General features: G+C 38.8%; 1 protein-coding gene across 1 annotated transcript in view; it reads left to right on the top strand.

The window, feature by feature from the left end:
- LOC124711232 (cholesterol transporter ABCA5-like) overlaps positions 1 to 14,832 on the top strand; it is a 359,780-nt gene that overhangs the window by 151,475 nt on the left and 193,473 nt on the right. The window contains exons 6-8 of the mRNA XM_047241193.1: positions 4,317 to 4,392; positions 5,791 to 5,944; positions 11,683 to 11,869. Coding sequence (XP_047097149.1) covers positions 4,317 to 4,392; positions 5,791 to 5,944; positions 11,683 to 11,869 — 417 coding nt within the window. The remainder of the gene's footprint in view (positions 1 to 4,316; positions 4,393 to 5,790; positions 5,945 to 11,682; positions 11,870 to 14,832) is intronic.

The following is a 14,832-nucleotide window of genomic DNA, read 5'->3' as shown; positions in this document are numbered from 1 at the left end:
ACAAGGAGTTAGGCATTCAAACTGCATTGTCACAATATGTATATTACTTAATGAAATTTACATTAATAGCTGATCACATCCACTCATGGACTCAGCAGTAGAGGGTAGGAGGAGTCGGGGCAGACCGAGGAGAAGGTACCTGGATTCGGTTAAGAATGATTTTGAAGTAATAGGTTTAACATCAGAAGAGGCACCAATGTTAGCACTGAATAGGGGATCATGGAGGAACTGTATAAGGGGGGGGCTATGCTCCAGACTGAACGCTGAAAGGCATAATCAGTCTTAAATGATGATGATGATGATGATGATGATGATGATGATGATGATAGCCGATCACAGTTTGAAAAGATTGTTAAGTGGTCATTGTATAATTCTTATTTGATTTGCCTCCAAACACTGTCTATGCTCTTCGTCAATCTCATTGACTCAGTGATCATGTAGTTGGCCGGCATCTTGCATATGCCAACTGATATTTCAGTGCCACAGAACTGAAATCAATTGAATGTTTGCAACACACCAGATGACTGTGAACTGACATCAGTTCAGTCTTTGCAACATACCAAAGATATGATCAAGTCGCTTTGTTGTTTTCTGTTTCACAAAATATCAGTATTCAATGCAGACTTTGTTGTTATGCCAGCTACCGACAAGAATGCAGTGAATTGTAAACAGTGCACCCATCAGGACCACCAAGTTTCATGTAAAGCTGTGAGGATGGGGTATGAGTCGTGCTTGGGTAGCTCAGTTGGTAGAGCACTTGCCTGTGAAAGGCAAAGGTCCTGAGTTCGAGTCTTGGTCCGGCAGACAGTTTTAATCTGCCAGGAAGTTTCATATCAGCGCACACTCGGCTGCAGAGTGAAAATCTCATTCTGGAAGTTTCATGTAAATTGGCAAGAGAAGTGCTTTCTGTGGGCAGCACTGATCATTTACAGACTGTGTAATGACATGGAACATTGCAGGCAGGTGCTGATGGCAGAGAATTCTGTGGCATGCCATCGGCGGCCTGTCGGGAGTACTGGTGCCTCTATAAAGCTGGAGCACATTGAAGACTACACACATTCATGAATTATTACGAAGATAAGTGTGAATATTATTTACCGAAATGCTGTGTAGGCACAATAGTGGACAGAATAATGGTGGGACAGGTGACAAGAGGCATTCAGGAAGTCCGCTGCCCATGTCAGTGCACTTTCCAATGTATTAGAGGGTCTGTTGTGTTAATCAAATATTGTCTTGCTGGGCTTTACAGTGGACAACAGCATTGGTGATATGAGCATCAAGTTCTTCATGTTTATCCACCTTCGTACCGTACATGTCCACTTTTAACTAGCCCAATAAGCAGAAATCTAATGGGGGTTAGGTCGGATGATCTGACAGACCAGTTAATCGATCTACCATGGCCAATCCATCATTGAGGAACTGTGTTATTAAGATACTAGGATAATTGTCTGGTACAGTGAATCTATGAGTTATCATGTTGCAGGTACATTTACCATAATTTCTCTAATGTCACATCTCCCAAAAGTGCAGATAGGGCTTCTGTCACCAAATTTGCTTATGCTGCAACTGTCATGTGATTTGGGAGGAATACATGCCTTATGACCAGGTCATCAATCATATCACACTATACCGTCACTGAGGACCTAATTTGGAATCTAGTTTCCCTAGTGTCATGTAGGTTCTCTATCACCCATGTATAAGAATAACATGTGTTCATGATACCACTGTGTGTAAATTAGCCTCATCTGTAAATAAAGTTTATTGTGTAACATCTGTGTGGACAGCCAACTATTAACAAAATTGTTGTCTGCTTACTGAGTCGCCTGGATATCGATGTTGCATAAGCTGCATATGGATTGGGTACAACCTCAGAATGTAATGTACACCACACTCTTGTTTGTGGAATATTGAGCTGATGGCTAATGCGCTGTGTACTTGTGGTAGGACTCCATTGTACCCTTGTAGTTTCTCAGCTGACTAGATGGCCTCACGTTCTGATGTTGTGTGCACACTGTGTAATGTTGGATAAACCCTGGGAAATACCCCAGGACAGAGGGTTCGTTTATCAGGGAAATGTCTCTGGTATTCTGTCACAGATGCATTGGCACTGCCATAACGGTACCTGTCCACAAACATGTCTGTGAATTGTGCACTGGTGAACCTGTGTAGTATGTTGGTATTCATGGACACAATGGACTTGCTCAGTTATAAAGCACAGCATGCACATGGCCTCACAACTGCTGACTGATCGAACCCATGATTGGACACTGGGTACACTTGCAGCTGTTGCCCCTGTCCCCTGTGTCATGTCACAGTGATGCCACCTGTTGGAGAACCTCCATACCTCTTTTAGGATGGATCAGTCATCTGCCCAGCATTATTATGTCAACCACAGTGCCTACACAGCATTTTGGTAAATAAGATTTGTATTTCTCTTCATATCCTTTTATAGATGTATGTAGTCATCAACCCCCTCCAGTTTGGTAATGATCGAAAACCAGACTTGTGTTCGTAGAACGTTTTTGGTTCATTTTTACCTGTAGAATCACCTCACAAATTATGACATTCCTCCTGGATCAGCCGTGTGTGACAGCAGAACTGTCAAACTGACCATCACATTTGTTTCATTGAGATTTTTGTACAAAAATATTATCCAAATTTATGACTTTTCTGGTGGATTTTCCAAAAATTTTGTTTCATTCAAATATTGTCTTTATAATTATGAAATATGAAAAAAAAGACAGTCAAATCAGTCATGCCATTCTCAAGTGGTGGTCTTTCACACATGTGGCAGTTGATTTTTATTTATATAGTTTTTAAAAGTTTTAGAGGGTCAGCAAAGATTACAACATGCCGCAACAAAAATTTTTAATCATTTTCTTAGTGATGTAAAATGCATCACAGGTAGCAAAGCAATTTAACTTGTAACCTGAAATAATTTCACTAGTAAACTCCTACTTCATGCACAACTTTCTATCTAAAAACCGGCAACATGTAAATAACGAAAAAATCTTTGTTTTTAACTGTAGCTGCATGAGTAGCACTAAAAAATAAAATGTTCATCAATGTTAACATTAGTCATGTATATTTATTCTACAAACTTGACTTGCCCCACATGATTTCCATAAAAGAATCGTTCAAATGACCCATGGAACTGCATGTAACTAAATCAACCATTTGTATTCTGCAGATTTTCCCCTCATTTCACACAGTTTTCTTGTGTTGAGGCTCTGCTACACATGCAAAAAAACACCAATTATCCATTGACAGCCTCATGGTACCTTTCAACATTGTCCACCAGATCATTTATGTGCATAGTGACCAACACAACTATCTTGGGGTATGCCCAAAGCTGTTTTCGCAACTAGTGATTTGTCCCCAGTTTGAAGGATGCACTGAATTCTTTTTGCTAGGATATCATCAAATCAATTCCTAAGGAGATCTAGTATTCTGTAAGCTTGCACTTTATCTTATTTACATAATATATAGAAATGAACTCGGTGCTCCTGGGCCTCTGTCTACTGCCTTCTGGCTGTCAGCTGAGTTTCACAAGACTTTGTTTGTGGCATCCTTCTTTATTCATTATTTATGTGCAGAGGAATTTCAGTCTCCCTGAAAGTGATGATATGTTAGCATAAATTATGTCCCATAGTTTTACAAATAGTTGTCAACGATATAGGTCTATGAGTAGGCTCATCTTTCTGATAAACCTCTTCAAAAACAGGGATCACCTGTGCCTTTTAGCAATTACTAGAAATGGTTAGTTGCTTCAGTGATCTTCAGTAACTGCTGCTTGAATGGGAGCTCTTCTATGTAACATGTGTAAAATATTGTTGGTACCTGTTGAGTCCAGGCATCTTTACTCTCTCGAGATATTTTAATTGACTTACCAGAAATTGCTGAATAACTGGAGTATTTGGTTGATACATTAGGTTTTGCTTGTGTATACAGTGAATTTTGTTAATTGGATTTGTTGATGTAACTCTTAAAATAAGCTGTCAAGGATCAATATTTTTTTTGTATTGCCAACCACATATACCTGTTGATGGAGTTGGAAAGTAGGTAACTTATAATAAAATGTAAACCATATATTTTGTTCCAGTATTAGTTCAAAGTTTCCAAGAATTAATGTACATGATGGTAATGGTGACTTGTTTCTTCCTACATTGTATTGTTTTAGTCTTTTAGTAGAAACTGATATTCAAATTTATTTTTCTCTTATTTTAACTAAACATTTTATTTTCCAAATTTTGCATGTACGTAAAATACAGCACTGTACATCTGATTAACTATTTGCTTTCCTATTTGATTTTTAGCTGGATTCTAATCGCAAGGATATTAGTGTACCTCACATCTTGCTTGAACTTTTTCCAAAAGAAGCATATACAGGAGGTAAGTCAGAAAGGAAATACATCATTCTGAAATAAATTTGTATTGTTATAATCAAATGGTGGTAACGTGTATGTTCCTCAAAAGCATATCTCATACAGAAAATTGCTGAAGCTCTCTGTGCGCTGCTTCTGTGTATATTATGAAATTATGAAAGCTTTTCTTTAAATTCTGATTAGTTGTTGCTAAAATGCAAAGATTAGATCAGTTGTGCATATCTGGCAGTAACTATGCATTGTTTTCTACAAAAGTACAGGAAATGCTATCATTGTATACTAAAGTTTCAGTAATTCTTTTCAACACCAGGAATTCTGTGTTAAATTCACTGGAGTGAAATGGATGGAATCATGAGAATGATTTGAATGAAATGAAATAACATCAGAGAAACTATGCAAAAGTTGATAGCAAATATGTGTTTAAAAGTTATAAAAACCTCAATTAAAAATAAAAAGTTTGGGTTCAGTACCCTTGGCAACGTAATAGGTCCTAAGACAATGGATGGTATGGACTGCAGGGAAGAGGAGTTATACTGGAATAATGGTTGGCTAATGGAGTCAATAAGAAAATCATAAATTTTTAATCAGCTGCTCAGGATGGACTTACTTGACTAATGATGCAGGTTTTTAATAAGCTGAACAACAGAGCTTTGATAAATTGTTCACGGAAGAAAGTATGCACTTCAAGAGCATTGGACTGACTCAGGAAGACATCTGTGATCAAATTACAGATCACTGATAAAAAAACTTCAAGGGTTTGTACTGTTATCAAAGGAATGGAGTAGAGAGGGCAGATGGCCAGCAAAAGAATTCAAAGCTTGTGGCTGCAAAAATGTCTTATGTAAATGGCTTGTACTTTCATGATGTGGTGTCTAATGTCACCCCTAGATGAGTGGAGAGAGAGAGAGAGAGAGAGAGAGAATTTTCTGACCAAATCCAAGATTTGTGTAGGTACTGAATTAGACGTCAGAAGTCTGTTACAGTGAGCCATTACTTGAACAAAATAATATTCTTATAACTAAACCTATGTGACTGTACATTCCAAAGCAAAGTTATAGTTCCTTGTAACTATTCTATTTATGTGATAAATGCAGAAGTGAATTATGAAACAAATTATGGTTTGTTCCAGGTTTATATCCGTGTGCATAAATGTAACAGCTACCAAGTCAGTAAACCAGAAGTTACGGGAACATACTGCTCATGTTGTTGCTGTTGTTGTCGTAGTCACCAGCCCTTCATAACATCTGTTTGAATCTGCTTGCTTTAGTTAAGCATTGGTCTCCCTCTACAACTTCACCCTCCCCACTCACCTAGTCTTCCCTTTCTGACAAGTCTTTCCTAATTTGTCCTTGTACTATGAGCTATGCAGTGTTTTCATCACTTAATGAAAGTTCTTGTTTTACAGACTGGATGGTTGCATTCCGTGTTGTCATACCACTGTACATGGTGATGGCATTATCACAGTTCATTACGTACCTGCTTATACTCATCGTCGGTGAGAAAGAAAATAAAATTAAGGAGGGTATGAAGATTATGGGACTCAGGGATTCTGTCTTCTGGTGAGAGAGGTTGAAATTGAGATTTGTTATTTGCCATTGCATTTAAAAGTATGCTTGCAGCAACTTTTCAGTTTCTACTCATAAATTATGTAATTCCATTTGCCAGGAAAACACAGTAACTCACAGCACTATCTGAGGTGACCCTAAAAATCTTTGTATCAATTAATTTTGTGATATTTTCAGTTCCTCCTCCTCGTTTGCTGTTTTCATTTTTCCCAGTACTCCTCCATCTTCTCCCCATACCATATTGTCTTTTTCTTTTTTTTTTTTCATCCATGTTGTTCCTATTTTTTTTTTCAGCCTTGAAATCAATATCAATTTAGTATTTTATTAGTTAAATACCTTTTATTAATTCCAGTTCTCAATATTTGTCTCTTCCTGCCTTTTTCCTTACTTCTGTAATCCATCCAATGATTGACTTGTCTTTCTAGAAATAAAGGAATGCTTGTTTTGTTAGACTGATCCGTACATATGGTAGAGCTATCACAGAAGATTAACCTTCTCTTTACCATTCATTCATTTTTTTAGTAGATTTCTCATGGCTTCAAATTTTCCAAGCCTTTTTTTACGTGTATTACAGCCTTTAAATAACATCTTGAAAGTTTGCCTGTTCTGTTCGGCTTATAGGGCAGTGTTAAATATTCAGATGTATATAAATATACCAATATTACCATTATTACATAGCTTTTTTAATTTTATTTCAGTTTTAAATAAATCTTAACTCTGTGGAAAATCTTTCTAATCCTGTCCGCCATGTTATTTCTCCAATATATTTAAAGTTACTGCTTTGCTCTATTTCGTCTATTTGTGTCTATGTATTTTGGCAAATTTTCATATTTCTCATTAATTTTGTGTCTTCTACTTAAATTCTGATACCTCATACCCCCCCCCCCCCCCCCCCGCCCTTCCCCCCCAGGGAGCTTGCCACTCTTTGGTGGGTTCGTGCTTGGCTAGCACGCGGTCCCAGCCTCCTTTCTGTGCTGCACGTCTATCCACTTTTTTCCCCTTCCTTAAGGAACATGTTTTGGGTATTATTGGAAATGTCCTGCATTGCCCAACACTGACATATGACCAGTGTCACCACTGTTTTTCATTCCCTTTTCCTTTATTTGTTTCCCTTCTCCTATCCTTCTTCTGCTTCTGCATTTGTTGTTCCTCTTCTTTTTCCTTCTTCTTTCTCCCTGTGCACTCCTGAAGGCCGGCCCACACATCTGATACATAACAGATGACTGGGTAACTTACAATTCTCAGCCCCGAGTCGACAGGTAGGGTTCGCACATACCCCCTGGTACAGGCCAAGCACAGGGAGGGGTGATTATCTGAGGTACTACCTTCCCAAATAGCCGATTGGTCCCTCTGTCAGGTGTTCGGGAGGTGTGACCTGAGGTGTGAACAATCACCTAAGCCATGTGCACCCTCTTGTGAAGGGAGCCCCAGTTGGAAGGGGCGCACCATTGGAGACGCTGGCTGTCGTGGAGAATTTTCTCACAATTAGCCAATCATCTTCACAATCCATGTCTATGAAATGTAGACGGAATGATGGTAACTATTCAAAGACCTTTCCAGCTGCACCACAGTTCCTCATTGTTTCTCTTACTGAAGATGGTCAGTCCTTCCCAATGGGAAATCAATTTATTATTCAGAAAGGTGTTGATGCAATTGCCGGACCTGTGAAATGCTGCTCTCATTTACTGAGTGGCACTTTGCTTTTGGAGACTACTACTGATTCTCAAGCACAGCAGCAGCTTGCCACCTCACTTCTCCACAGCTGTCCTGTCCATGCCAGGGCCCATATAACTTGAAATTCTTCCTGTGATGTTATTTATGCTAGGCTCCTCAATGGTCTGACTGAGACCAAAATCCAATCATACCTCTCTGATCAGGGTGTCATTGTCATCCATTGGGTGATGAAAGAGGTAGATTCCTCCTTAGTGTCCACCTGCACTCTTTCCCTCACCTTTGATAGAGTGGTGCTTCTGTCCAAGATCAAAGCAGGCTGTGAAATTGTACAGTCCAACCGTACATTACAAACCAGATGTGCCATTACCAGTGTTATCATTACAACCACACTAGAATGTCTTGTAAACATACAGCCAAATTTGTAACCTGTGGTAGGTATGCGCACGAGGGTGATAGTCTGCCTCCTCCTCCCCGCTGTATCAACTGCAAATGGCGACCATACCGCCTTATCTCGAGATTGTCCCATGTATCTTGATGAGCAGGCGGTCCAGAAGATCTGGATAAAAGAAAAAGTGCCTTATGCAGTTGCTTGCAACTTACTGACTAGCCACAAGCCCTGAGTTCTATTGTCTGGCACTTGTAGTTCTGTTCTTACTTCATCCCACTCCATGAAGGTAGCATCACCATCCCCTCGTCCTACTGTGCAACAAACCATCAAAATCTTGCCTCAAGGGGTTAAGCCACCAGCTCCACAACCGGTAAGGTAGCATCACCCTCCCCTCGTCCTACTGTGCAACAAGCCATCATGTATGGTTGGACTGTATAATTTCACAGCCTGCTTTGATCGGGCGTCAGTCATAGTTCTTTGAATATGACCAAACAACAGGGAACTGACATGAATCGAGGCTAGAAAATAGTGCATTGATAATGGCTAGACCCTAGCCGAAATCTGGATTTGCCAAATAAAACCTACAAAAAAAGGACGACTGATTGCTGAGCTCTATAATTTATAAATAATATCACAGTCACTGAATGCACCAACTTTCCTAATGGAAGATAGCCTGATTTGACTAATGTCTTGTAGGCAGTTGACCTTACATTGGATTTCCTTTATGGAATTAGTGGTTCAGTTTTGTGGTTTTTTTGCTCTGAATTCCAAACCCTTAAGTAGTTTCTAAAACAAAGTTAAAAATAATGGTGACGACATTCTCGTATATTATTTTTGTTTAAAATTCCCAAGATATTTCTTCCTTAACTTTCATGCCATATACCATATTTATTTCACAGATTATGTTTGCTGATTTCACTTTAACACCAAATTCTCAGCTTTGTCTATTGTTTGTTTGTCTACTGTATCAAATCTCTCCTCCAATTAATATCTTATAATATATGTTATAATAGTATAGGTTTGCTGGTTAAAATTTTGTGTCAGATTATTATTTTTAAGTTAACAATTTGTTCTATGCAGAATATTTTCTTTCAGAGACCACCCTAATGTTCTAGTTTTTTGCCCTAAGTTTTTGGTAAAACTTTATATGCCATTGATAGAAGTGACACTCTTCTGTAACTGTTGACATATTGCTTGTCATCCTGTTTATATAGTGGAGTGGGTGGATTACTGTTAATTTCCACTCTTCTAGTGTATTTCCTGTATTCTAACTGTACTAAAAAAATCAGTTGTAGATTTCTCACAATTTTTGGTTCTGACCATTTCTGTGATTCTCTCAAATGGAAAATTCATTCTCAAAATCTATAAAATTATGGGGCAGAATTTTTTACTTTCGGGAGATTAAATATCACTACTGCCACTAGCCACATATAAAAATACATGACACAGTCTGATATTTCAGGAGGAACAGATCTATTCTTGGGGAGGGGAGAAGAGTAGGTTGGGAAAGGTTAAAAAGGAAAGGCAGCTCATTCAGATCCCAGGATGAGACCGACCCTCTTGTTTTGAAGACAAGGGGAGACAAAGGTGGAAGTTGGAAGGTGAATAGCAGAGAGAGAGAGAGAGAGTGTGAGAGTGAGAGAGAGAGAGTATGAGAGTGAGAGTGAGAGTGAGTGAGAGTGTGTGTGTGTGTGTGTGTGTGTGTGTGTGTGTGTGTGTGTGTGTGTGTGTGTGTGTGTCTTCTACCAGCAGCCCCCTTGTTTTGTCTTTGTCTCCTCTTGTGAGTGAGAGTGAGAGTGAGAGTGAGTGAGTGTGTGTGTGTGTGTGTGTGTGTGTGTGTGTGTGTGTGTGTGTGTCTTCTACCAGCAGCCCCCTTGTTTTGTCTTTGTCTCCTCTTGTCCCCATCACCTTACTAAAACATATTGTTGTAACTATGTGACTATGTGTATGCAAGAACATAAAATGTAGCAAGCTGAATTCCAATGTCTGCCTCCATAGCTGAGTGGTCAGTGCGGCAGAATGTCATGTGAGGGGCCTGGGTTCGATTCCTGACTGAGACTGGAAGGTGTGCTGTCTTCATCATCATATCATCCTTATTGACATGCAACTTGCCGAAGCTGCATAAATTAAAAGGACTTGCACTACCCGATAGGGGGCCCTTGCCATACAACATTTCATTTTTCAATTGTAATCATGAGCCTATACAGTAATTCAGTGGTAGAAAACATGACAAGCCTTTCACTGAAACTTGGGATAACTTCTAGGCCCTACTCAGTCTGAAATATCAACATTAGGAAAAGGATATAGTCTACTAACTGTAAAAATGAGCCTTTGAGATGCAGAGAGCCACTGTGAAAAGACAGTTACACTTTAATAGCTTTTGCGCAAAGCTTACTTCAGCAAACACACACACACACACACACACACACACACACACACACACACACACGGATACTTCATGCACCCATGACCACTAGCACTGGCAGCTGTGGTCAGACTTGTACACGAGGTATGCTTGCTTCCTTTGTGTGTGTGTGTGTGTGTGTGTGTGTGTGTGTGTGTGTGTGTGTTTTTTTGTGTGTGTTTTTTTGTGTGTTTTCTTTGCTGTGAAGGCTTTGGCCACAAGCTATTAATGGGTAGCAGGGTTTTTCTTGTGCCTGTCTACAATTCACTGGGTAATCTTTATGGTGAGTGGCAATCTATGTTTTCCAAATATCGTTCACATATATTTTTAGTTGATATGTTATGAACACAATGTTGTTCGTTGTAGTAGGTGGCCATTTGTGTGTTCAATGAGGAAGGTCCAAAAGTCTTAGATTGCCTAACCAACAGTAAACAGTGTAAGATGCAGGTCTTTTATTTTGTGAAGAGCTACTTTTAACATTTCATCAATGATTAAAAAAGGAGTTGAATATTTTATGAGTTTTTGTGTAATACTTGTGAAAGCAAAGTTAGTAATTGTACAAGAGGTTGCAAACTTCTGTATGCACTCAACAAACAAATGAATAATAGGGAACAAGTAAATACTTCAAATAAGAAAATCATTGTATGATATGCATATTAGAGTGTCATTTGTAATATTATTATAGCAGTAAGTAGTTACATTGAACTGAGTTTGTGGTCTACTAATTTTGAGTAATATTTCATAACTTTCATCAGTTATTTAATTGCTCCAGGGGATATCTGTTTAATGTAATAAATTATATAATTTTTGGCACACTCCAGTTTTTGAAATGTGTGTTCTGCAGTTTCACATTAGTGCTTCTTTTACTCTTTTTCCAATCGTGTCTCCTTGCCCTGTCTCTATCTTCACTCTGTCTTCATTTTACTCATTAGTGTCTAAGTCATCTTTTGTATAACATGAATACTTACTTGAGCTTTATTTAATTCATGGCTTATTTAAATGTAACAAAATAGTTACTTGTGTGCTACATAGTTTTCTAACAGCTTTTTCTGATCAGCATCAATTTTGATATGAGTAGATTTTCTTTATAATTCTGTAATAAATGTGCTCTATAAATTTACCTTCCTTTCTGTGTATCCCATCCATACATAGGCAAAAATAATATTACAATAAGCTTTTTTGCAGTTAAATTATAAATGTATTAGCTTATTTTGTGTGTTGCATAAAATGCTTTATTTAGTTACCTCTGCATGGTATTGTTTACAGGCTGTCATGGTTCATTATTTATGGTGCTTTTGTGCTGGTGCTTACTATCATAAGCACTGTACTTCTCTTCACATTGAAGGTGTTCCAGCATACAAGCTATCTGCTTGTCTTCCTTCTTATACTTCTCTACAGTCTGTCCATAATCATGTTTGGCTTCATGCTTACACCATTCTTCGATAAAAGTAGGGTAAGTATAGCAGTTACTTATCTGTGAGTATAACTTTGATCCTCCATAGAGTTTAAACTGAGTTTGTTATAGTATCTAATGCAAGGGCACATTTGGTCCTAAGATGTTTGCATAAGCCCACCCCAATAGATCTTCGATTAACGAATGCATATTTATCATTGTTCTTAACCCTCAAGCAGGTGAATCATTTTTCATAACACAAGTGGGCATGCAGCATACTTCATACACATGTAAAGAACAGCTCTCTTTATGTTACCAAGGTAAACATGTATGTGCAGAGTCACAGTGTAATCTTAGTTTAATTAAACAATGACAAAATAAACTTAGATTATATGAGCTAAATCACAATTAAACAATAATAAAATTAACTTTTATTACATCATTGTTGGCTTCACACTGGTGTTACTCCATACTAATGACCCACTCAATGCATTAGGCACCACAGTTGCATCAGATCCCTTGCAACCACTTATTTGATTACTAATTATTTCATACATAACTGCCTCCCTGTGGAACTGTGCTGCTAGCTTGGAATCTGGGTCATTTTATTGTATGGATCGTAAATTTTTTTCTCGCCTAGCTCACTGTTTATTTAATATTAATGCTGCTAATTTGGATATATGACAACACAGCTTATCACTGTGTTAATTGAAGTAGTAATGAAGGAATAGGTACAGTCTTACAATAATGGAATGGTACAAAACAATGTTTTTCTGTGATCTACACTCTTTATATAAATAGGTGCACCCACTCGAGGATTAAATAAGTGCCATCATGATCAATGGCCAGATTGAAAGCATGTGCTATTTTTTCAGACCAACTGAAATATATTTAAAAATCAGTCTAGCTGTAAGCAGTCATAATTAGCTTACTGTGATATTTTACTCATGAGATTGTGCAATGTAGCTTCTTATTTTGTTTGTCTGAGATTCAACAAAATGTTATGAACACCTACATAATATTGTCACATAGTGATCAGAACCAAATCCCAATCCAAAAGCAGGGTTGTCAGTGAAACACAGTCAACACCTACATAATATTGTCATGTCGCAATTCGAAAACAGGTTTGTCAATGAAATACAAAACTTATCACCAAAAGCATATTTATTATGAATACCAATGTACAGCTAGAACAGAACTGATAAGTAATAAATAACAAATAATTGCTATGACCTGCAGCACATAAGCCAGTGACACTGATCACTACACCACTCTGCGTGCACCACAGCTCATGGCAGTCCTCCCTCTCCTGGAGAAGTTCTCGCTAGGGCTAACTGCAGCACCATGGATTTATCTACATCTACATGGATACTTCACAAATCACACTTGAGTGCCTGGCAGAGGATTCATCGAACTACCTTCTTGTTAAGGTCCTTTGTATTGCGTCACCAACCTCGTATTCTGGTGATGTCATTAATCATTACTATGATGAGCATCAATGGTAGCCCCTTCCATCAAGGCTTTATGGTTACTGAGGGGTCTCCCATTTCCTTGAACCTCTCATCAGTGATAAATGCCCCTGGACTATAAAAGGGTTTCATACGGAGAACATGGACTACGTTTCTCCACTTTTCTTCTCTTGATAAAGGATCTTATGTAATGCCCACCAAGTGACTAAGGATATGATCAGGTCCAAAGTAGTGTTCTAGTAACTTTCCTGACAGTCCCAATTTCTGCAAAGGTGTAAAAGCCATACCAGGTCTCCCAGATGGTATCTGACTGGATGGTGCTTGCTGTCATAATGCTCCCAGTGTTTCTCCTGGGTGTCCAGGGTCCATAAGCCAACCCAGCTACTTCATTTCTTCAGTCCTGGTGATTATGCATCTCATGTAGTCACCCTAAGTAACCTCTGGCTGCACGGGAACAGTGTATCCATTCTCATTTCAGTCCTACAACGGTTGGGGCAGAAAGGATAGTGTGAAGCCTGTAGTGTCTTGCTTCGTTATGTTATATGCAAATGTCATGATGAGCAGTGTTTTCTCCCAGTCTTTCCCACTGGACTCGCATTCGGGAGGACGACGGTTCAATCCCGTCTCCGGCCATCCTGATTTAGGTTTTCCGTGATTTCCCTAAATCGCTTCAGGCAAATGCCGGGATGGTTCCTTTGAAAGGGCACGGCCGATTTCCTTCCCCATCGTTCCCTCACCCGAGCTTGCGCTCCGTCTCTAATGACCTCGTTGTCGACGGGACGTTAAACACTAATCTCCTCCTCCTCCTCCTCCAGTCTTTCTGTTCAACTTCAACTTACACCAAGAGGATGTCTGCTCATGTCTTATTAAAATATTCTGTGAGGCCATTCATCTGTGTATGCTAGGCAGTTGTGATCCTATGGGTGATGTTATAACATAAAATTACCTCTGATATTAGTCTCAACTTGAAAATATTTTTATGATCAGAGGTCATCACAAGAGGTGCTCCATGCTTTAAAATGATGTTTCCTACAAGGAACTATGCAATTTCCAGAGCTTCAGCAGTCATCATGACTTTGGTGACAGCAGGTGATAGTCAGTGTAAGCTATTGCCCATTGATACCCATTTGTCAGTTTTGGAAACTCCCTAGAAGATTGAGTCCAGTTTTATGGAATGGCACCGATGTAGATGGGATCGGTGCTGGATGCCACAGACGTAACTCCTGTGTATGCTTTCATCATTGATATTCCTTGCAACATCTCACATAGTGTGTAACAGATCAGTAGAGACCTGACCAGTGATACCTGCATCTGATTCTGCCTAGAGTCTTCAGAAATCCCTGGCAACCTGATATTGGAGCATAGTGGAAATAGCTGACCTTGGATGATGGGCAATCATTTCCATCCCATTCAATTGTAATTCCTCTTACACAAATCTCTATTTATTAATTTGAATTCTCCATTGATCTGCTTCTCTTTCTTCAAGGCTTCTATGGTTTTCAGTCATACTAGATCTTTTCTCTGTTCAGCAGCAATGTAATTTAATTTTGTGAT

This window comes from Schistocerca piceifrons, chromosome 8 (assembly GCF_021461385.2).
Source record: "Schistocerca piceifrons isolate TAMUIC-IGC-003096 chromosome 8, iqSchPice1.1, whole genome shotgun sequence".
In the NCBI taxonomy this organism is placed as follows: Eukaryota; Metazoa; Arthropoda; class Insecta; order Orthoptera; family Acrididae; genus Schistocerca; species Schistocerca piceifrons.
Note: the sequence above shows the minus strand (reverse complement) of the source record. Positions and strands in the feature narration are given on the sequence as shown.